General features: G+C 41.0%; 1 protein-coding gene across 2 annotated transcripts in view; it reads right to left on the reverse strand.

Moving 5' to 3' along the window:
- LOC127654244 (plakophilin-4-like) overlaps positions 1-23,437 on the reverse strand; it is a 48,146-nt gene that overhangs the window by 13,985 nt on the left and 10,724 nt on the right. Inside the window, exons 4-10 of one of the 2 annotated variants that reach the window (XM_052141353.1) lie at positions 17,316-17,350; positions 15,615-15,731; positions 14,269-14,465; positions 13,211-13,640; positions 3,914-4,072; positions 1,132-1,342; positions 553-685 (exon numbers count right to left, since the gene is read on the reverse strand). In XM_052141353.1, coding sequence (XP_051997313.1) covers positions 553-685; positions 1,132-1,342; positions 3,914-4,072; positions 13,211-13,640; positions 14,269-14,465; positions 15,615-15,731; positions 17,316-17,350 — 1,282 coding nt within the window. Of the gene's footprint in view, positions 1-552; positions 686-1,131; positions 1,343-3,913; positions 4,073-13,210; positions 13,641-14,268; positions 14,466-15,608; positions 15,732-17,315; positions 17,351-23,437 lie in introns of both variants that reach the window. The other variant, XM_052141352.1, reaches the window with a different exon arrangement.

Consider the following 23,437-nt stretch of genomic DNA (forward strand, 5'->3'; position numbering starts at 1 on the left):
AAAAAAAGGACTTAAATATTGTTCTGTTTCTCACCCACACCTATTATGTAGCTTCTGAATATATGGATTTAAACACTGGAGTCAAATGGATTACTTTTTTTTTTACTTTATGTTATTTTTGGAGCTACAATGTTCTGATCACCATTCACTTGCATTGTGAGGACCTACAGAGCTGAGATATTCTTCTAAACATCTTAATTTCTATTCTGTAGAAGAAAGAAAGTCACGGCATGAGGGTAAGTAAATGATGAGAGAATTTTCAGAATTTTTTTGGGTGAACTATCCCTTATAGGAAAGTTAACATGTCCTGTGTGAACAGCCCCATTACAGCGGCATTTTCAGCAGAAGTTAGCTAAATCTGAGAAAAAACATCCACTAAAGCAAAAACGATTCATAAAGTAGCTAAATAATGCATTTATTCAATTCTAAACATTTTCAAAGTTGTATTTTAGGGTTAGGACTAGGGTTAGGGTTAAGAGTACTTGAGAACAACAAAAGTAAATAGAAAGTGGCAATTTACATAGGGAGGTAAGTGTATGCGTATAATCATACCTCTGCCTTTATGCGGTTGTCTCCGTAGCACAGATGCTGTATGTACGCTGCAGCATTGGCTTGGACAGAAGGGAAATGATGCTGCAGCATCCGAATCACCTCTGGCAGCTCGGGGTCTCTCCAGGCAAACTCTCTAGCCCCCCCACATGCGTACAGAATACAGATGGCAAACACACAAATAAATGAGAAGCCTCTCACATTTGACAAACTAAAGTTGGCAGATTTGAATAAATATTCCAATCTTTCTTTTCACTCATAAACATTAGTGTTTACATGTTAGCATGAGGACAAACAACTAAACATGTGGAGTCAGTCCAGCTTTTATTATTTTCAATCACATTTCTCGTTAAAAATAAACTGCAAATGTGAATGAGCACTCGACTGATCTGGTTTTATTTAATGTTTTCAAGACTTGTTCTGTCGGCAAAATAAATACCTAGAAATATGATTACATTATAAAGAGACATATATACAAACAGTGAAAATAAAGATCCATTTTCATGTGTTTCAAGCACAGTCTCAATATTTGAAACGGCAATGACTTCAGAGTACACAGCCAATCGAAACACTCGTAATCACCTTGGATCTTTGTGAACGCTATCAATGGATGGAGTTCTTGTGACAGCGTTGTCAACGGCAGCTGCGTGTCTGCTGTAGTTTGACTCAGCTTGACGGTAGTGGCCAGGGCGATAGGTGTCAGAGTGCGTTGCCATGGAGCCCAAGGAGAATATCCCTCGCTGGTACCTCAGAGTGCTACACTGACTAGTGGTCCTTTGTAAAGTACCAAACCCTGATTAAGAGAAAGCAGATTGGTTCTGATTAAAAGGCCCCATGATATCAAGTTGGAGTTTTGTGGCTTTTAGTCCATGTCTGTTAGCTTTGAGGTCATCGGTATGCTAGTGTACTCCTAAATTGACAAAATTATCTTTTAGCAGATATGCACATATTAAATTTACAGTCTTTCTCTTCTGGGAAAATGTACCTTGAGGGAAAGAGAATTTCCCTCAGGCTAATAATACCTACATCTGACTAGCATTAGCAAGCATTAGCCAATCATGGTTCATGGATGTGATGTAAATAAAAGGATATTGGCTATTTAAAAAAAAGGGGATGAACACTTCTCAACTCAACAGGAAATACATCAATGTAGAAAAGAAAATCGTGGCTGTGTCTCGTCTGGAAGGTTGCATGCTAGGTAGGACACGTCCTTTGAAGGCTGCAGTATACCGAGCGTCCTCCTTTAAACACATCTCATTTAAACGAGATGGCCTTTGAAGGACAAACGGAACATATCACGGTTGCTATGACAACACGCCATATTTTACAGGTGTACTTTTAGTCTAATATTTTATTTTAATGATATATATTGATATAATCGTACATAGTAAATACTCTGCACCCATCTACAGTGTCCTGCCTCAACGACTACCGTCCCGTCGCACTTACACCCATCATCATGAAGTGCTTTGAGAGGCTCGTCATGAGGCAGATTAAGACCCAGCTGCCCCCCACTCTAGACCCACTGCAGTTTGCGTATTGTTCAAACCGTTCAACGGACGATGCCATCACCACAACCCTCCATCTGGCCCTCACCCACCTAGACAATAAGGACTCATACGTTCGAATGCTGTTCATAGACTTCAGCTCAGCATTCAACACAATCATTCCCCAGCACCTGATTGGAAAGCTGAACCTGCTGGGCCTGGACACCTCCCTCTGCAACTGGATCCTGGACTTCCTGACTGGGAGACCTCAGTCAGTCCGGATCGGGAACAGCATCTCCACCACCACCACACTGAGCACTGGGGCCCCCAGGGCTGTGTGCTCAGTCCACTGCTGTTCACTCTGCTGACTCACGACTGTGCAGCAATGCACAGCTCGAATCACATCATCAAGTTCGCCGATGACACGACCGTGGTGGGTCTCATCAGCAAGAACAACGAGTCAGCATACAGAGAGGAGGTGCAGCGGCTGACGAACTGGTGTAGAGCCAACAACCTGTCCCTGAATGTCGACAAAACAAAAGAGATGGTTGTTGACTTTAGGAGAGCACAAGGTGAACACACTCCGCTGAACATCGACGGCTCCTCTGTGGAGATCGTCAAGAGCACCAAATTCCTTGGTGTTCACCTGGCGGAGAACCTCACCTGGTCCCTCAACACCAACTCTATCACCAAGAAAGCCCAGCAGCGTCTCTACTTTCTTCGAAGGCTGAGGAAAGCACATCTCCCACCCCCATCCTCACTACATTCTATAGAGGGACTATTGAGAGCATCCTGAGCAGCTGCATCACTGCCTGGTTTGGGACTTGCACCGTTTCGGACCGCAAAGCCCTGCAGAGGATAGTGAGGACAGCTGAGAAGATCATCGGGGTCTCTCTTCCCTCCATCAAAGACATTTACAAAAAACACTGTATCCGCAAAGCAACCAGCATTGTGGACGACCCCACACACCCCTCACACAAACTCTTTACCCTCCTCCCGTCTGGCAAGAGGTACCGAAGCATTCGGGCCCTCACGGCCAGACTGTGTAACAGCTTCTTCCCCCAAGCCATCAGACTTCTCAATACTCAGAGACTGGACTGACACACACGTGTCCTGAGTTGCACTTTAATAACTGTCACTTTATAACTGTCTGCTACCTCAATAACTGCTATGTGCATAGAACACGATCTCATAGTATGTTATGTTTACATTTTTAGAAACTGTTATCTTTTTGCACTACTGAGTACTGGTCGGCGCTGCACTGTCTATTGTCCTGTTCATTGTCAGTAATTTGTTGTACTGTCCTGTACTTTTTGCACAGGTTTGCACGTGCACTTTATATAGGTATATATAGGTAGTTTATATAGGTATTTTATTTCATTGTGTTGTCTCATGTGGTCCTGTGTTGGTCCTTTGTTGTTTTTATGTAGCACCATGGTCCTGGAGGAACGTTGTCTCGTTTTGCTGTGTACTGTACTAACTGTATATGGTTGAAACGACAATAAAAACCACTTGACATGAGTTGACTTGACTTCAACTTGGGAATTGTTTGAACATCATATTTATGGGCACATTTTTTAGACATTTCTGTTGAAGCAAAGAATTGTGGGTTGTGAGCGCCCACAAAGGATACACCTCATGCATCCTCCGAATTCCCGCGAAAGAAGGTCGCATTCGAAGGCTGCATTCGAAGTGTCCTACTGGCTTTTCTGAAATGAGACAACCTCAATGACGTATGCGGCAGAGAAATGCGACCTCCAGAGGACGCAGCCTTCCAAACTGAGTGTTTCGTGGGGTCTTTACAACTGGGTGAACGTCTCATATTGAGTTAGCAAATATACAGTAGTTGCTATGCATGATGGAAATCCATCACATACCTGTATTGTTTCTGGAGAGAGCACTCTGGGAGCCATGAGTTGGGCTCTGGTACAGCGGGTTCTGGAAGGTTCTGTCATCATAGATGGGTGTGATGTGGCACTCAGGGGAGCGGGTCTCCTGGCCTAACTGGCTGTTCTGACTGTAAGACGTTTGCAGGCCTAGATCAAGATCAGAGTCACAATCTTATACACTTTAATAAGGCGTGAAAGGCAAAAGCAGGCAAAAATGTGGAAGTACGCTTTATGCTTTTAAGAGTCCTCCAAAACAAAAAAATCAGTGTCTGATAAAACATCTACTAAACTATACAGAAATATTCATAATTTATACTGTATGTTGCTTAACAGTAGGGCTGTCAAATGCTTAAAAATATTTTTCAAATTAATGACCTAATGTACCAATTAATAGAATTATTGCATACATAAATAATTATTGAGGGAGGCCTCCCAAAAGTCAGATACACAAAAAGTGGCATTTAAAGTCAGAATATTGTTTGTTTTATTTCCATATAATTGAACATAACCCCATTCTTAGCATATATTTTTAATTGTTGGTCTATGCACTCATGAGACAGACAGAGCGTGTCACTTTGGTTGCATCGTGTCTCACTAGTTTTTTGCATCTCTTGTTATAAGCGCTGTGTTTTTAGGATGCCGAGTCAAGTTAAACACATTTCGAAACTTTGAAAAATGCATCTTGAGGTCACTGCATACTGTTGTGCTCCGTTTAGCTTTAAGTTCAAGAGCACGTTATTTATGGAAGACTGTCATGCCTGTTCTTGTTGGGTGAGTTTTCTGTACAGCCGGAGTCGCACTGACTGCCCCCTACTGCCACAGATTTGGTAGTACATAAAGCTTGACTTGTTCCTATGATAGGAACATTTCTAGCAACAGAATTTAAGCATGGGTTGAGGACATTTGTATGCATTATTTTTCACGTAATTAATCACACTAAAATGACAGCTCTGTTGCAAACATAAATATTTGGTCAAAATACCCCGCTATTTTTTAACAGCTGTCAGATGCTTTTTGGAGCGAGATGGCGTAGTTACAACATCTGCCAGCAGGGGCTTACTTAGCCATACTAACTAGCAATTAGTCCAACCAGAGTTTGAAGGTGAGTAAGACTTTTGATGTTCTTCTTACATCAAGCAAGTGCGCCTCTTGAGTCCAAAGTGAAGATGTGAGTTATATTTTGCAAAAACGGCATGCTATAATTAACCACTCCACTGGACTTTGACACCTCAGACGTTTCTGTGAGAGATAATGACCTTGAGCAAAGATGAGACGCATTCGACAGCAGGAGCTAAGAGGTGAATACACTCGTATGAGTGGTTTGTGTTTCTATATTGAAAGAAGGCACTTCCTAAAAGATGCTGACATTGGTCTTGTAAATGTCAGTTGGCCACTTTTTTGTGACATAATCAGTGTTACACTCTGAATTGTGTACTTCAGCTGAATTAGCGAAAGGCCCTCAACATTTTCTCATCTTCTCTCTCTCAATATCAAGTAGAATTTTAAGGGATAGTTCACCTAAAAATGAAATCTATCTCATCATTTAATCACCCTCATGCCATCCCAGATGTGTATGACTCTCTTTCTTCAGCAAAACACAAACGAAGATTTTTTAGAAAAAATATCTCAGCTCTGTAGGTCCACACAATGCAAGTGAATGGTGACCAGACATTTGTAGCTCCAAAGATCACATAAAGGACAAATAAAAGTAATCCATCTGACTCCAGTGGTTTAATCCAGCTCTTCAGAAGCAATATGATAGGTGTGAGTGAAAAACAGAACAACATTTAAGTCCTTTTTTACTCTAAATCTCCACTTAAACTTTTACTTTCAGATGTAAAAGTGAAAGTGCAAATTTAGAGTAAACGATTTAGAGTAATTATCCCTTTAAGTGCTGAAGTAAGGCTGAAACTTTGCCAAAATGTTGAGGAGTTTGTCTTCTCAAGACAATTTGTCTTCTATAGAAAGACACTTGGTGCATTCATATATCATCTGGTTAGAGGTCTAGGCGATGTGTACTTGTAGACTTACTGCCATTATGCAACATGCGTATAAAAGATGCGATCCAAAGTGCATTTGAACAGCGGTGAAACACTTTCTTATGATGTGTGACATTCATACGAGCAGACAGAGAAGTACGTTTGAAGTCAGTTTGGAGCAGAAGAAATAGAAATAAACCTTGTGTAAATTGTTAGCTTTATGCTAAGCTAAAATGCTATTTCTAGCCATTGTACATGCACATGTGACCAGACACGATCATATTTATTTATCAAGAGAATTCACATTGGATCATAATTTCTGTTTTCTAGTAAGACCTTTGATATTAGGGCAATAATCATATTCTTGATCATTTTTTAATTGTTTTCCTGTAAAAATATTTTTAAAAATCCTTTAAAAAAGTCAAATTGTGCAAATGTGTGCAGGAGAGTTTTTGTTGGTTTTAAAATAAATGTATAATTTCTATATATATATATATATATATATATTTTTTTTTTGTGAAGTAAAATTTATTTTCATCATATTTTTGTTATAGCTACTGTGTATTCAAACCACACTAACATTCAGATAAAGGTTAATCATATAATAAAATGCAGATTTTATACTGAAAGGTTTAAATGTGTTTATACCACGGGTCTGTTGAATGCTTGATTCTGATTGGCTGACAGACGTTCTAAGGTGTGCAATTATTATCCAGTAAATGCACAGCTATGAATTAGTTCCGGGTCTTGACCGCATAACTTCCATATATCACTTCACCAAATAATTTTGGTTATTTTAAAGTGCCGTACAGGCTACCACAGCAAAATAACAAATGAACACAAAGACACCGGATAAGTACATCGGATTAGAATGACAATGTCTATAATATCCTAAATTAATTAGAATTTTGGTAGAAAAGTACCATAGCACTCCGTCACTCTCTCTTTCATAATCGTCTCACCCACACTCACACATGCGGACACTGACACACACACACACACACACACACACACACACACACACACACACACACACACACACACACACAAAGAGAGAGACATAAACGCACCCCCATGACATTATCCATACAACTGTTCCTATGTTATCTGAAATATCTGTGGAAAGCACCCTCATGCTACCCCTACACACACACACACACACATTATGCACACACAAGCAAAAACAGAGCCGTCATGTCAGCGCACACCTGCATCTCAGTGGAGTTGAAAACAGTTGTTCAGGTTTACATCAGAAAAGCTATATAAAAAAATGGCGACACTCGCTGCTGCTGAGAAGTGTGCTAAAGCGATGTTACCTGACGCGACGAGAGCTGCGACAATCAAAGGTAATCCCACACACCACTCTCTCAGGATTCTAAGGATCTCTCTTCGCTCACTTACATATACACAAACTCACAAACGTGACGTTTCGAACTAGCAATGAAGGCTTGAGCTGTATCAAAACAACACACAATCTATATACAAAAATGGCGACACTCGCTGCTGTGGAGAAGTGTGCTTTTACTTACATCTTGGTGAGTTTTAAGCGATGTTACTTGAAGCGACAAGCGCTGCGACAAACAAAGGTAATCCCACACGCAACTCTCTCAGTTTCTAAGAATCTCTCTTCGTTCACTTACATATACACAAACGCACACGCACAAACGCACATGCACAAACGCACATCCTTGCTACTCCAGTAAAGCAGCGCATGCCTCACAATCCTCCGTTGCTTGCTCTAAAGTGACGCTTTCTAACTAGCGATGAAGACTTGACCTGTATCAAAACAACACACAATCTGTGTCGGAAGAAAGTACTTCCTCTCACAAGAGTGTTTAAGGGATGAAAACCAGAAAATGTCTTGAGGTAAAACCCTGAACGATGTCTTAAGGTGTGTTAACCGAGGTATAAGTGAAATAATTGACACTGGCCTGTTGAATTATTGAAAAATAATGCACACCCCGAGGTGTATTATGTTATAAGGTTTTTGTAGCCAAGTCTTCAAGGCATGTGGCTATGCAGAAATTGACTTTCGAAAAAAACATTAGAATAGAAATCAGCCAATCAGTCATTCAGGCACAGTCAGCATAATAAAACAAACTGTGAATTAAACAAACAGCACATGTTTGTTGGTTTGGAACAGTCATGCAGAATTCAGTGAGTTTGTCTTTCATACATTTCTAATCTCTTCATAAATCTGTAAATTCTGCTATAGTTCTTTCAGAAGAGCCTGGAGTTAAAAGCTTCTTCTTCAAATGTTTTACATCACATGTGATCTGCACAGATATACAGCATAAATGGGGCAGTGAGGCACATCAGAGGAAGCATCCCACAGAGCCAGAACGTGCGATTATCATCGGAGTAATCCTACAAAACACTACAGCACACACAACTCAATATCCCTGCAGCTCTAGTTTCACGTGGATGTTCATCGCAAATGGAATTGAGCCTGTAATAAGATTTGGAAACAATACAACATAATAGCTCTATATTAATGCATCACAGCACTTTTTATTCACAAACTCATATGCACGCACTGTATCTCATAATCAGAGTCATCCACTGGGTTATGATAATTCGGGTAGGAGCAATTAAACTCTTTCGTGCTTCTATGAGAACAAATTTGTGTGTGCATCCCTGCGGCGTCCATCTAGACCACCATCTCTTCTCAATTGTTTCCGTGGCAAGAGATATGATAAGTTTCCTTCTTGTGGCTCTAGATTGTGCCGAGAAACACTTCATAAATTCTCTCCAGTGCTTTCAAGGTATGTATGACATTCACCTTATGAGGGGATTTTCAGGAAAGAAATAGCTTCTTAAACCAAGGACGATTTTATAATCCAAACCAAACACACCCACACACACACAGATGTGACAGCATTACTAATCCGTGTGTAATATCAAGCATATACAACGCTAAGAAAGTTTCACACACAGTCAGATTTGTGTAGCTAAATCCATAACTTATCAAGAGGAGAAATTGTGTTTAATACAGTTCTGGCCTGATCAAGATGGAAAGTTGTTTTACGAATTTAAGCTTTATGGAATAATGTTTTATGTAAAATAAACTAGACTTGATCTAGATGGCTGAATGTCCGTGGGTGTGGTTGCTATGGCATTGCTATGCTGTGATTTTTTGTTGTTGCTCTTACTGTATTAGTCACAATTTTATTATTTTGATGAAAATCTCCTTTAAATTTAATAGATGTTTCGTCATTTTACATGGCAAAAAAATGGCATATAATCTTATTCAACATAAATAACATATCTGAGTTGAAGATAATGTGCAAAATTACAAAACATTTTAAAAAAATCATAAATTTACAACGTTAAACATCTAAGATAATAGCATATAATGAGTAAACTGAAGTATTAGATGCTTTAAAGAAGTAGCTCTATTGTGAATTCTTAAAGGGATAGTTCACCCAAAAATGAAAATTCCCTCATCAATTACTCACCCTTACTGACTTTATTTCTTCTGCTGAACACAAAACAAAGATTTATAGAAGAGTATCTCAGCTCTGTAGGTCAATAGAATGCAAGTGAATGGTGATCAGAACTCCAGTAGTTAAATCAATGTCTTGAGAAGTGATATGATAAGTGAGGGTGAGAAACAGTCACTTTCACGTTGTTCTTCTTGTGTTTTTGGTGATTCACATTCTTAATGCATATCACCCTCTACTGATGTGATGTTGGGTTCTTGGGAGTGGAAGAGGAAGAGAGGACATGCAGGAGTAGATACTTTCAATCTTTCCATGGTGGAGACATGGAAAGTGGAGCTGTGGGAGGCTCGAGCGGTGGAGCCATGGAAGGCGGAGCTGTGGGAGGATCGAGGGGCGTAGCCATAGAAAGCAAATCCATGGGAGGCTCGAGGGGCAGAGCCATGGAATGTGTAGCCATGGGAGTCTTGTGGGTGTGGAGCCATGGAAGGCGGAGCCATAAGAGACTTGAGGGGTGGAGCCAGGGAGCCGATGGCTCAAAGGGCCAGGGTGAAGCCGGAGGTACAGAAAGCCAAGGTGGAGCCAGGTGACCGACTGACCAAGGCGGAGCTGGATGGACGAGGGACCCTGGAGGAGCCGATTGGCTGAAGGACCACAGTAGAGCCGGAGACACATAGAGCCGAGGTGGGACTGAGGGAACGAAGGGCTGGGTCCTGGGCTCGGAGGGTCTAGGCGGATTCGGAGGGTATAAGGTTCCTCTTGACCATGGTTTTGCAGGGGCGAAGGTCAAACCGGTGATGTGGGGGGAGCTGGCTGACCAAGAGGAGGAGGAGGAGGAAATTTCTTGAGTGGAGCCAGCAGAGGAGGAAGGGACATGGCACTGGGCGGAACCATCCATTATGCTGGCTGGAAACAGCGGAGGATGAAGGGTAGTCAGGGTGGGAACCAGAGCGGGGAGCAAGTCCAGGTCTATTAACTTGATGATAGCTGGCTCACGGCAGTAGAGGCAACAGGCATTGGCACTGGGACCGTTGAGGCTACAGGCACTGGCTCTGGGACGGTCGCTGGCTTGATAACTGTGCCAGGCTTGGAGAGAGGAGCCTTGGAAGGTGTGGAGCGAGCAGCCGTGGAAGGCGTGGGGCAAGGAGCTGTGGAAGGCATGTAGGGAGGAGCCGTGAAGCGAGGAGCCGTGGAAGGCTTGGAGAAAAGAGCCGTGGAAGGCTGGAGGGTGTCCACTGTGAGAGGAGATTCAAAGTCCTCATCCTATTCACCCACAGAGAAAAGTGAACCACAAATTGTCAGTCCCACCTCCACGAAGTGGCACATCATCCAGTGAGGATCCGGTGGAAGCATCCGCTCCTTCAGTGCACTATTAAGACCAGCCATGATACAACCCACCGGAGCGTGGTCAAAAGAGTGCACCAAATTCGCAAGATGGAGAAACTCACGCACGTGATCCTCAAGATGGACGTTCTTCTTGTTCAAGGAGGAGGATTCTTGCGGCAGGTATATCCATTTATTGGAGGTCAGTCCTACTGTAACGTTGGGTTCTTGGAGTGGAAGAGGAAGAGAGGAGATGCAGGAGTAGATACTTTCAAACTTTCAATAATAAATGCTGGAGTGGAACAAACTATAAAGCTAAACATAACAACATAACCATTCAACGAAACACTTCAAGGACTGACAAAGGAATGGGCAAAACAAGAAAATATTTATACAAAAGGAATGGATTACTTTTATGATGCTTTTATGTGGTGTTTGGAGCGTCAACATTTTGGCACCCATTCATTTGCATTGTATGGACCTACAGAGCTGGAATATTCTCCTAAAAATCATAATTTGTGTTCCGCAGAAGAAAGAAAGTCATACACATCTGGGATTGCATGAGGGTCAGTAAATGATGAGAGTATTTTAATTTTTGGGTGTACTATCCCTTTAATGCTTTAGAGACTGTTAATTTCCTTGTTTTACACGGTTTAGGATATTGTATTTGGTGTAGACATTTTTTTTGGAAACAGTGTATTCATAACTCAAATGACATATTCTGACTAGAGCATAACTTCAAGTTCAACTGTGCTTTTGTTTCATAGTGCAGTAATATCATGTTGATGTTGCTGATATAAATTAATAAACTCATATGTATAAAGTATATATATATATATATATATATATATATATATATATATATATATATATATATATATATATACTGTATATGTCATATATATACTATACACACACACACACATACACACACACATATATATATATATATAAATATGTATATTTCTGCTCTTTTTGTTTTCGAAACTCAAGCAGGAAAATCCACAACATAATGAAACTGGATTATTTTAATAAATTATTTCTCAATTTTTCTTCTCCTTAAACAGTCTTTATGGATTGTTAATATCTTGCAGTATTATTTTGTTCTTGTTATATTTTTGTGTACAGTTACTTTTAATTCATGCTTTTTCATCTCGTCTTTGTTAGCTTTGCTGAAATCAAAAAACCCTTTGTCAACTAACATTTTTGTCAGTAATTTTGTTGGCAAGATCAACATTAGGGTGTTCTGAGTGTTTTTTAACTGTGTTGCATTGCAATCTATAGGGTGTTCTATATGGTTGCTAGGGAAGTACTAGGTGGATGCTAGGATCAATGGAAAACCCCTAACCCTAAGTATGAGCAATTATAATAGTGATGCCTTTTCAAACAACACTAAAGGCTCACTTACATTCACCCTTGCACAGAGAAATTATACAGGCAAAGACAGCGTGGCCAGATGAGATGTGCATTTAAAACCCACCTACTGGAAAACCATTGTGGCAAACGTGCCTCAAATTTGCCCCTCATTATTTTCACATGCAAATAAGCTTTGCGGCAAACTCTTTATTGTTGCCATAGGTTTGCTAAAGACGTGTTTGCCATGAGCAGCTAATTGTCCATTGTTGCCAAAGGTATGCTGCAGGTTCAACAGGAATTTGTGGAAAATCAGGAGCTCATTTGCATGTGAAAATAATGAGTGGCAAATTTGCGGCAAGTATGCCAGAACTCTAGATTTTTGTAAAGTCACCTACACAGAGGTCACTGGCTAACCAAGCAACTTGCTATAGAGAGCAACATTTAGGTTTCAGATGTCAAAATTCCTTAATTATTTCAATAGACAAATAGATTTTTACAGATATCTTACAAACCTTTAAAGACAGACATAACGTGAAGTCCAAGGTAGTTTATCAATGATATTCTTTTGTTAAAGTCATGATTCTGTGTTATTTCAACTTCATTGTTTAAAAAACGTGTTTAGTAGCAGAGTTCCTGGAAAACAACTACACTACCTGTGGTCCAGCAGACAAAGATCGACCAATTAGAGAACTGTGGCCAAGAAAGCCGCCAAACAACAAGTTCATACCCTCATAAAAAACGGTAAGTACAAAGTCTTGTACCTTTATCTTTTTGTCTGATTTTCAACTACTTTTTGCTTCAAAACAAAGTTTGTAATGTTGTGACTCCCCAAGGAGCTGGTTGGTTTGGTTCATGGTTAGAACTCTTTTAAGAAGGCTTTCATGAAAAGATCTATGGAAGAAATGAATGGGGAAAATACTTCAGCAACCCAGACGGCTGAAAAAGTTGGCAGGCACTTTTGAGCTCTACTGGACAAAACTGCAAATTTGTCCAAAAATCTCAAACCCCACATGAATTTTAAGTAGGGAAATGTATTCACCACTGGAGGTCCATCAGCTGAAATTCCTGATCGCTCCATTTCGCATTGAGATGACTGTATTTCACCAATGCAATTACGGCGTACAAAGGTCAACGTGATGGAGGCTTAGTAAAATTATGAAACAGGACGGTTTGTGTGTGTAACCCACCTGTAAGACTATCAGGCCTGGACAGAACCATCCTATCAAAGATGTCATAGGCCCGAGACCCAAAAGAAGAGTGAGTGCTGTCATAGGCTCGTGACTCGTGCTTCCCCAGGGTTCCGTACTGCTGCGGCTGAGCAGTCATACCAGACCGCAGGAGTGTTGGTGATGACTCAAGCTCTGACCCCACCCTATGCCGTCCCAGGTAGGTGGAGTGGACTGGGTCAGGGGCTTGGCTGGATGTAGGCGGCAAGGTGGTGCCAGGAAATACGCTAGGTAGAGGACGAGGCTCTGAGACTATTGGCGAGCCATATGGGCTTCCAAGAGAAGTGCGCAGGGGCTGTCGCGATGCAGGTGGCGAGGGAGTATAGAGCGGGGAAGGCGCACGCGAGGGAACAGAACTGACACGCCTCATGACACGCCCACTTCCTGTCACCTGAGAAACAAATTACAGACATACAAACACTAAGCAATATATATAATGTATACAGCACTCAATAATAATCTTCACATAATCAAATGCCTTTATGACAAGTTTTTTTTTTATTTTATTTTGGGTATATTTAAAGTACATTTAAGTTTGATTTCTCAGGACACCTATCTACTCTGTATGCATGGTTTTACAGGGTCAAATACAACTAATTTGTGTGTGTGTGTGTGTGTGTGTGTGTGTGTGTGTGTGTGTGTGTGTGTGTGTGTGAGCGTGTATTTATCACTTTGTGGGGACCAAATGTCCCATAAGGATAGTAAAACCCGAAATGTTTGACCTTGTGGGGACATTTTGTCGGTCCCCATGAGGAAAACAGCTTATAAATCATACTAAATTATGTTTTTTGTAAATGTAAAAATGCAGAATGTTTTCTGTGAGGGTTAGGTTTAGGGGTAGGGTTAGGGTTAGGTTTAGGGGATAGAATATAAAGTTTGTACAGTATAAAAACCATTATGTCTATGGAAAGTCCCCATAAAACATGGAAACACTACGTGTGTGTGTGTGTGTGTGTGTGTGTGTGTGTGTGTGTGTGTGTGTGTGTGTGTGTGTGTGTGTGTGTGTGTTTATGCTGTACCTTTGCTGAGGCCTGTCCTTCAGCCCTAGAGCTCATGGCAATGGTGGGGCTTCCACTAGGGGCGGAGCTAGTCGACTGGGACCTCCCTTCAGAACGTCTAGGTGTTACAGTGTTGCTATAGTAACCAATCACTTCCTGATATCCACTATCTGAATATGAATTCATCTGAGTAGAGCTGCGTGAGTTTGCCGCAGACCCTTAAAAGAAACAGTGAGAGAAAGGGCAAAGAGAAAAACAAGAAGACAACAGATGTTCTGTTGAAATCTAATTGTAAAATGGTAAATGTTCTAATGGTAAAATAATTATATTTGGACTATGGATTGCTGTATTCCAAGTTAATGACTACATAAAGGTGCAGTATGTAACAATTTTAATTCAATATTCACCTTTTTTTAGTTACTGTCTAAAGTCTTATCATGCAAGTGACGTTAAAAGACATAAAGAGTGTTGCTGTTATTATGAAAAGAGTGGACGGAAAACAGGAAAATTATGAGATGTTGCCATGGTTCTTGATTCATGACTATTTATATCACTGTAGTCACATAGCGCCCTGAAAGATGAAACAACTACTTGAAATCCGATCTAATCATTCAGACTGAAAGGCATTTCCAAACATAATTTTAATTGGATTTTAAACACATATGGATGTGTTTTGTATTGGGTTTGTAAAAAATTACGTTATGTTTTGTTTCTGTTCAGACTACAAACAACTAAATATATTTGAGTCGCATATGCCAGTAATTGGGTATAAACTGCAAATCATGTATTACAGAATAGTTGTTACAGTATACGATGGATTGCATCTAAATAATTTTGACTGCAGTTCACAGATGCATTTGATAGAGCTTATGTTGCATTTAAAGCAATAGTTCACCCCATAGATGTCCCTTTTTTACTCCAAATCTCTTTCACTTTTACATCTGAAAGTGAAAGTGGAGATTTATAGTAAAAAAGGACTTAAATATTGTCCCGTTTCTCACCCACACACCTATCATAACGCTTCTGAAGATATGGATTTAACCACTGGATTCTTTCATGGTCCCTTTGTGTGAATTTTGGAGCTACAAAAGTCTGGTCACCATTCACTTGCATTATATGGACCTACAGAGCTGAAATATTCCTCTAAAACTCTTCATTGTGTTTTGCTGAAAAAAGAAAGTCATACACATCTGGGATGGCATGAGGGTGAGTAAATGATGAGAGAATTTTCATTTTTGGATGAACTGTCCCTTTAACACCGAATATTGCTTTAAGATATTTGCGTGAGTATAACTGGTGAATAATAAGTTACTCATATAGAGGAATCAAAAGGGGACAATCTGGAGTGTTAATGAACGGACCCTCACTTTCTCGTAGAGAGATCTGTTCCAGTTCAGGGGAGTAAAGTGACACCTGACCTCTGACCCCAAATGTGGGTGATGGGCAACCATCCGAAGGCTTAGACACACCTGCGCCTGGGGATTCTGACGACCAAAGGGTTAACACAATATGAGCAGGTTTAAGCATCTGAGGACAATATCACAATAAAGCTGCCTTTATCCTTAGCTATGCTAACCAAACAAAAACATCATGCATGGTCCTTTTTAGAGAAAAGATTGTTTAGGCAGGTTCAATAAAGTGCAACAATAACCGGAAGCATGTTTCCCATTGATTTTCTCCATAGGGGTTAAAATGTGAAATGTTGCCATGCAAATCATCTCTATTTGTCTTTCGTCTTGTCGTTTTACATTTTTTTATCCCCTTTTCTCCTAATATGGAATGCCCAGTTCCCACTACTTAGTAGGTCCTCGTGGTGGTGCGGTTACTCGCCTCAATCCGGGTGTCGGAGGAGAAGTCTCAGTTCTGAGACAGTCAAACCGCGCATCTTATCACATGGCTTGTTGTGCATGACACCGCGGAGACTCACAACATGTGGAGGCTCATGCTACTCTCCACAATCCACACACAACTTACCACACGCCCCCATTGAGAGCGAGAACCACTAATCACAACCACGAGTAGGTTACCCCATGTGACTGTTCCCTCCCTAGCAACTGGGCCAATTTGGTTGCTTAGGAGACCTGGCTGGAGTCACTCAGCACGCCCTGGATTCGAACTTGTGACTCCAGGGGTGGTAGTCAGCCTCAATACTCACTGAGCTACCCAGGGCCCTGTCTTTCGTTTTCTTAAATATCCCTGTGTAAAAAGTGGTGCAAACCCCCTTTCAAAATTACAAATGTGAAACATTGCTTTACCTGGGGTTAAAAGCGGGGTTTAGAATGAAGATAACCCGGGGTTAAGCGCAGTATGAAAAGCCCTAAAGTTTTACTTTGTACAGTCACTGAAACGTTCACGTGCTATATACGTTCTCTGTCTGAGGGAATCCGGTAAAGTATCAGTGGTGGCATATATCAACAGACAGAAGTCAAACACATATGATCAGTACCGCCGCTCGCTATAAGCAGACTATGCAGTCTGCGTAGGGCACCAACTCCCAAGGAGAGCACCATCTTACCCAAGGAGGGCACCAGAAAGTCCACCGGCTGCCCTGACTCGCACGTTATACGTTATTCAAGGACCCGAAAGCAGTTGCGGAACACAGATATGCTCCTATCGCGCAAACAGATTGCTGTTATAATAGCATCTTCTCTGATTGGTGGATCTTGCCTGAGACTTGTGGGTAATGTAGTACTTCATAGGGAACTGTGCACTCAAATAGTGGATATCAGGACTTTTCATAGTTTTTTAAGCACATACCATCATTTAACAACCTTTGCTCATTGTAGGTTTGCTGTTATGCCATTACAAATAGACTACTCTATGGAGGATATAAATGGGATTTTTACTTCCAGAACTCATCTGTTGCTCTCTATTCACCAAATATATCACAAATGTCCTCTGCAGAGAGCCTTGAATATAAAAACCAGACAGCTTAACCATCAAAGTAAACAGTCATCAGACTTGTGTTAGACTATGTGCCGTGTACTAAAGTGTAACAGTTTTGCTTACTTCTACTTGCAATAGAAATGGGGAAATAGCAAGCAGCAAGTGAAATAGAGAAACAATACCTGCAGATCTCCACAGCAGAGACTTCTCAGAAGAGCTGGAAAAATAAGAGAAAGCATGAGACTGGGGAGCACAAAGACACACAAACACATGGAGACACACATACATCTAATCTTCCAGTAAGTCAATGAAGAGCAAAAAGAACTGCTCCATTTGCCAGGGAAAAGTGAAGCATTACCAGAGGACATCAATCACATAGTTACAGTCCACTGACTGTTGCGTTCATCTCTCTGGCACAAATTTCAAAAGGCCTGTCCAGTTAATCACATGAAATTAACAGACTCGTGCATTACTTACAGACACAGATGGATAAGGAGTAGTAGGAGTAGAGATAGGAACTGGGAAAACTGGATCTAATTCAGATTCGGTTTCAGAACCCAATGATTTTCATGACATTTGGTTCAGTTAATGTCTGCATTCTCCTACCAATGTGGATGGAATATCATACTAAAAGTCTGACACGCAAACAAATGGCTCTTTTAAATGGATAGATCACCCAAAAATGTAAATTATATCATCATTGACTCACCCTTATACCATCCCAGATGTGTATGGTTTTATTTATTCAGCAGAACACAAATAATAATTTTTAGAAGAATATCTCAGCTCTGTTGGTCCATACAATGCAAGTGAATGGGTGCCAACATTTTGAAGCTCCAAAAAGCACATTAAGGCATCATAAAAGTAATCCATGTGACTCCAGTGTTCTAATCCATGTCTTCGAAAGTGATAAGATAGGTGTGAGTGAGAAACAGATAAATATTGAAGTCATTTTTTGCTTAAAATTCCTCTCCCTGCCCAGCAGGGGGTGATATACGTGAATAATGTGAATCACAAAAAAATGAAAGAAAAATGTGAAAGTGATCTGTTTCTCATACACATCTGGGATGGCATGAGGGTGAGTAAATGATGAGAGAAATTTTATTTTTGGGTGAACTGTCCCTTTAAATGGTTCTTTTTAATGAATCAGTCAAAATGACTCACTGAATCAGTCAGAGCGGTTGCTGAATTAGCATCTGGCTCACTCATTACAATGAAAGACATTATTTTAGTACTTTCCGACGAAAATTGTTACTGAGACTTGTTATGTTGTGAGACTTAGGGTGTGTTCACAATTGTAGTTCAGTTCTCTTGGTCCTCTTGGTCCGGACCAAAAAAGAAAATTATACATTTAGTCCTGGTTCGTTTAGCGTTCACACTGGCATTTTAACCCCAAGCCTATCGATACAAAACCAATGGCAACAGAAAAAAGTCACAACCTTATTGGACAGTTTTTATGACGTATTTTTTTTGACTGTACTTGCCGAACATCCAAAACAATGCTGGCTGCTGGCCGAAATGTGCTCGTTATATCTATATATGTATATTTGGTGGTATTTTTTCCAGCAAAGAACAAACGAAGCGCTAATAAAATGTGTAAAGGAGTCAAAACAGCGGCAGGAATTCCTCCGTTGTACACACAAATGAAGATATGCTGCAAGGACGGCTGACAGCGGTTCTGACGCCTGTACCGAACTATAATGGGTAACATAGCTCCTATGATGAGAAGAACCAGGTATGCTTGAGATCAGTATTAGGCACATTACTTCTGTTTTTGGTCCGTTAAGACGTCTTTGGTCCATGTTGCGTTCATATATCAATCGAACCGCACCAGAGTTCGTTTGGAAGCGGACCGAGTCTCACTATTCAGACGGTCTCAGTCCGATTGTTTGGTTCGCACCAAGGTTTGGATGGCGGTGTTCACACTAGGTCAAATGAACCGCACTAACAGAGCAATTGTTCCAGAGTTCGTTTTAGTTTAACCAAACCAAATCAAGTGTGAACACACCCTTAAATTTGTGCCATAACTGACTGGTTATTCATATGACAAAGTGAAGTTAAAGATACACATTAGGAAAGAATGATAACACTGTAAATTCGGCAACAGTAGGTCGAAAATTCAGCAGTTGAAATCGGTATGTGCTTACCCGAATTGGAAACACTGCCCTCTGTGGCCAAATCTGGAATTGTTGTTGAGATGAAATGTCCACAGGGTGACACCAGAATCTTACATAATTTTTGTTGTAAATTATGTAAGAATGCATATTTTATTAAGCTTACCCCCTAAACCAAATCCTAAACCTAACCATCTGTGGAGTAAAAATTACATTTTTGAGTGAAAATGCAACCTCCGAATTGCACACGCCATTGATTATATGAAATTGTTTCCTTTCTGGTTCCATGGGACCAGAACACAGTCTTTGAGATTACTCAGCACGCCCTGGATTTGAACTCGCGACTCCAGGGGTGGTAGTCAGCGTCTTTACTTGCTGAGCTACCCAAGCCCCCCTAAACATAGTATTGAATTTGTTTATAATAACATATATAAATAAAATATATTAAATTGTAAAATATCATATAGCTATGATCAGTGGTGCTTCCTCAAAAAATGTTCAGTGGAATCGGAAGCTTTTTAAATTCCATATGATTCCCATTCTTAAGTTGAAGTCCAGGCTGGATAAACGACAGAATGTAGATGCCACCTTCTTAAAACAACACACAAACATCTGCTAATGCCTGTCACAGAACATTACTGTCTACAAGGTGGGGTCAAAGGTCACCGGCCATCAGGGTCCGGCGACAGCTGAGGGGGGCAGAGCGGGGACAGCAGGAATGCCATGTACAGAAAGGTTAAAGGTAATTGGCTGCAGGGGGGCATGCTGATATCAAGAGTGCACACATGAGGAATCTTTAAGGAAGAGGAAAAATGTCATGTACTGCTACAAGACCCAACAGCACAGGCCATCCGAAAAAACAGAACGGACACACCCTGACCCACGAGAGGAACAAACAGGGCAGCTAACATTTGCATACAAGCATACAGCCACACAAAGTTCGCTCTCACAAAGCATGGGATAAATTACAACTGGACTGCTGGTTGACCAGATTGTAAATAAATTGAAATAGTAAAGCAGTGATTCCTTAATGTTTTAAAACATAAATGTATCAAATTGAATCAAAATGTGATAATAATCATAATCTTATTATAATAAATTGTCTATCTATCTATCTATCTATCTATCTATCTATCTATCTATCTATCTATCTATCTATCTATCTATCTATCTATCTATCTATCTATCTATCTGCCTGTCTGCCTGTCTGCCTGCCTGTCTGTCTAATATAATCTCAGTAAAAAAAAGAAATGTCCCTTTTCAGGACACTGTAAAGTGACACTGTGACTTTGTAAAGGGTTTAAACAATGTTTTCCATGCTTGATCAATGAACCATAAACAATTAATGAACATGCACCTGTGAAACGGTCGTTAAGACACTAACAGCTTACAGACGGCAATTAATGTCACAGTTATAAAAACGTAGGACACCAAAGAGACTTTTCTACTGACAAAAGAAAGATGCCCAGGGTCTCCGCTTATCTGTGTGAATGTGCAGCATAGAGGCATGAGGACTGCGGATGTGGCCAGGGCAATAAATTGCATTGTTCATACTGTGAGGCTGTCTACTAAGACAGCACTACAGGGAGGCAGGAAGGACAGCTGATCGTCCTCGCAGCGGCAGACCACGTGTAACAACACCTGCACAGGATCAGTACATCCAAATATCACACCTGCGGGACAGGTACAGGATGGCAACAACAGCTGCCCGAGTTACACCAGGAATGCACAATCCCTCCATCAGTGCTCAGACTGTCTGCAATAGGCTGAGAGAGGCTGGACTGAGAGCTTGTTGGCCTGTTGTAAGGCTGATCCTTACCGGACATCACCAGCAACATCATCGCCTATGGGCACAAACCCACCTTCACTGGACCAGACAGGACTGGCAAAAAGTGCTCTTCACTGACGAGTTGTGGTTTTGTCTCTTCAGGGGTGATGGTCGGACTCGCGATTATCATCGAAAGAATGAGCGTTACACCAAGGCCTGTACTCTGGAGTGGGATCGATTTGGAGTTGGAGGGTCCAACATGGTCTGGGGCGGTGTGTCACAACATCATTGGACTGAGCTTGTTGTCATTGCAGGCAATCTCAACGCTGTGCGTTACAGGGAAGCCATCCTCCTCCCTCATGTGGTACCCTTCCTGCAGACTCATCCTGACATGACCCTCCAGCATGACGATGCCACCAGCTATACTGCTCGTTCTGTGCGTGATTCCTGCAAAACAGGAATGTCAGTGTTCTGCCATAGCCAGCAAAGAGCCCGGATCTCAATCCCAATGAGCACATCTGGGACCTGTTAGATCGTAGGATGAGGGTTAGGGCCATTCCCCACAGAAATGTCCGGAAACATTTCACAGCAAGAACTGGCAAATCTGGTGCAGTCCATGAGGAGGAGATGCACTGCAGTACTTCATGCAGCTGGTGGCCACACCAGATACTGACTGTTACTTTTGATCTTGATCCTCCTTTTGTTCAGGGACACATTATTCAATTTCTGTTGGACACATGTCTGTGTAACTTGTTCAGTTTATGTCTTAGTTGTTGAATCTTTTTATGTTCATACAAATATTTACACATGTTATAGTTTGCTGAAAATAAAAGTGTTGAAAGTGAGAGGCTTTATCTTTTTTTGCTGAGTATACATATATATATATATGGGCTGCCATGTTATGAATCACATCAGCAGTCAAATACTGTTATTGGACACTTTCACTCATTGATAAGATTATTTATGGCTGACTAGTGAATTCCTAAAATGGCATAGGTAACTGAAAACTATTGTGTTTGAATAATGCAACACCCACATATAAGTCCAAGACTACATACATAAAAAATCAGGGGTATTTTTTTCAAACAATTGAGGTTATCGGGGTTCCGCTGACAAAAGGTTTGGGAACCGCAGTTGTACAGAAACAAGACTATTTCTGAAGCGATTCTTGTAGCAAACATCTCTGATTTATCTGGAACACTGTTTCTGTCACATTCATTAAACGAAAACAAAATTCCCAATACCCTAAAGCTTGAATGTGTTTACTGTAAAATGACAAACATCCTCTCACATCCAATGAACGTTATTGCTCGGTGTGGAAAGAGAGACAGAAATGTGTCCATCCCTGCATTCTTTTCCTTCATACAGTGACACAGACCAAGAGAAACAAAGAAAAACAAAAACTGTGTGTCTCTATGTACTGTAAACAGAATACACACATACATTCGGATGTGTTGCATACAGTATGTGTAGGCAGGGGCGTAGGAATGGTCCATAAAGTGGGCACATTATAAATCTCATTAGCCTCTCTTCACAAGTGTGGCATGGTTTTAAATGCCACGGTTGCCACGGATACACATAATATTTGAGAGCTAAAACAAAACCTTGCAGAAACATCAGTCACTCTGGTATTTTTGTCATTAAAAATGAATGATTACCCTAAACCTTCTTAAGACAACTATGAATATAAAAATGCACTTTTTTTTTGCTGAAGACTAATTATCTTCTCGTGTTGTTAACATCCTCTTTCTTTAGGAAGTTTACTTGCAGGTGTGGCTTGGGTCACGAATACTAACAATGTTATGCGATGTTCACCCTAACTGATTTGCTTAAAAAGTGGATGTCTGTAGATAAGTGGTGAGTGCACCCCATAAGCTGAGAAGGGCATTTAGTAATTTCATCACCACATACACTCACCTAAAGGATTATTAGGAACACCTGTTCAATTTCTCATTAATGCAATTATCTAATCAACCAATCACATGGCAGTTGCTTCAATGCATTTAGGGGTGTGGTCCTGGTCAAGACAGTCTCCTGAACTCCAAACTGAATGTCAGAATGGGAAAGAAAGGTGATTTCTTGTTGTGGCATGGTTGTTGGTGCCAGACGGGCCGGTCTGAGTATTTCACAATCTGCTCAGTTACTGGGATTTTCACGCACAACCATTTCTAGGGTTTACAAAGAATGGTGTGAAAAGGGAAAAACATCCAGTATGTGGCAGTCCTGTTGGCGAAAATGCCTTGTTGATGCTAGAGGTCAGAGGAGAATGGGCCGACTGATTCAAGCTGATAGAAGAGCAACTTTGCCTGAAATAACCACTCGTTACAACCGAGGTATGCAGCAAAGCATTTGTGAAGCCACAACACGCACAACCTTGTGGCGGATGGGCTACAACAGCAGAAGACCCCACCGGTACCACTCA

This window comes from Xyrauchen texanus, chromosome 13, assembly GCF_025860055.1.
Source record: "Xyrauchen texanus isolate HMW12.3.18 chromosome 13, RBS_HiC_50CHRs, whole genome shotgun sequence".
NCBI lineage: Eukaryota > Metazoa > Chordata > Actinopteri > Cypriniformes > Catostomidae > Xyrauchen > Xyrauchen texanus.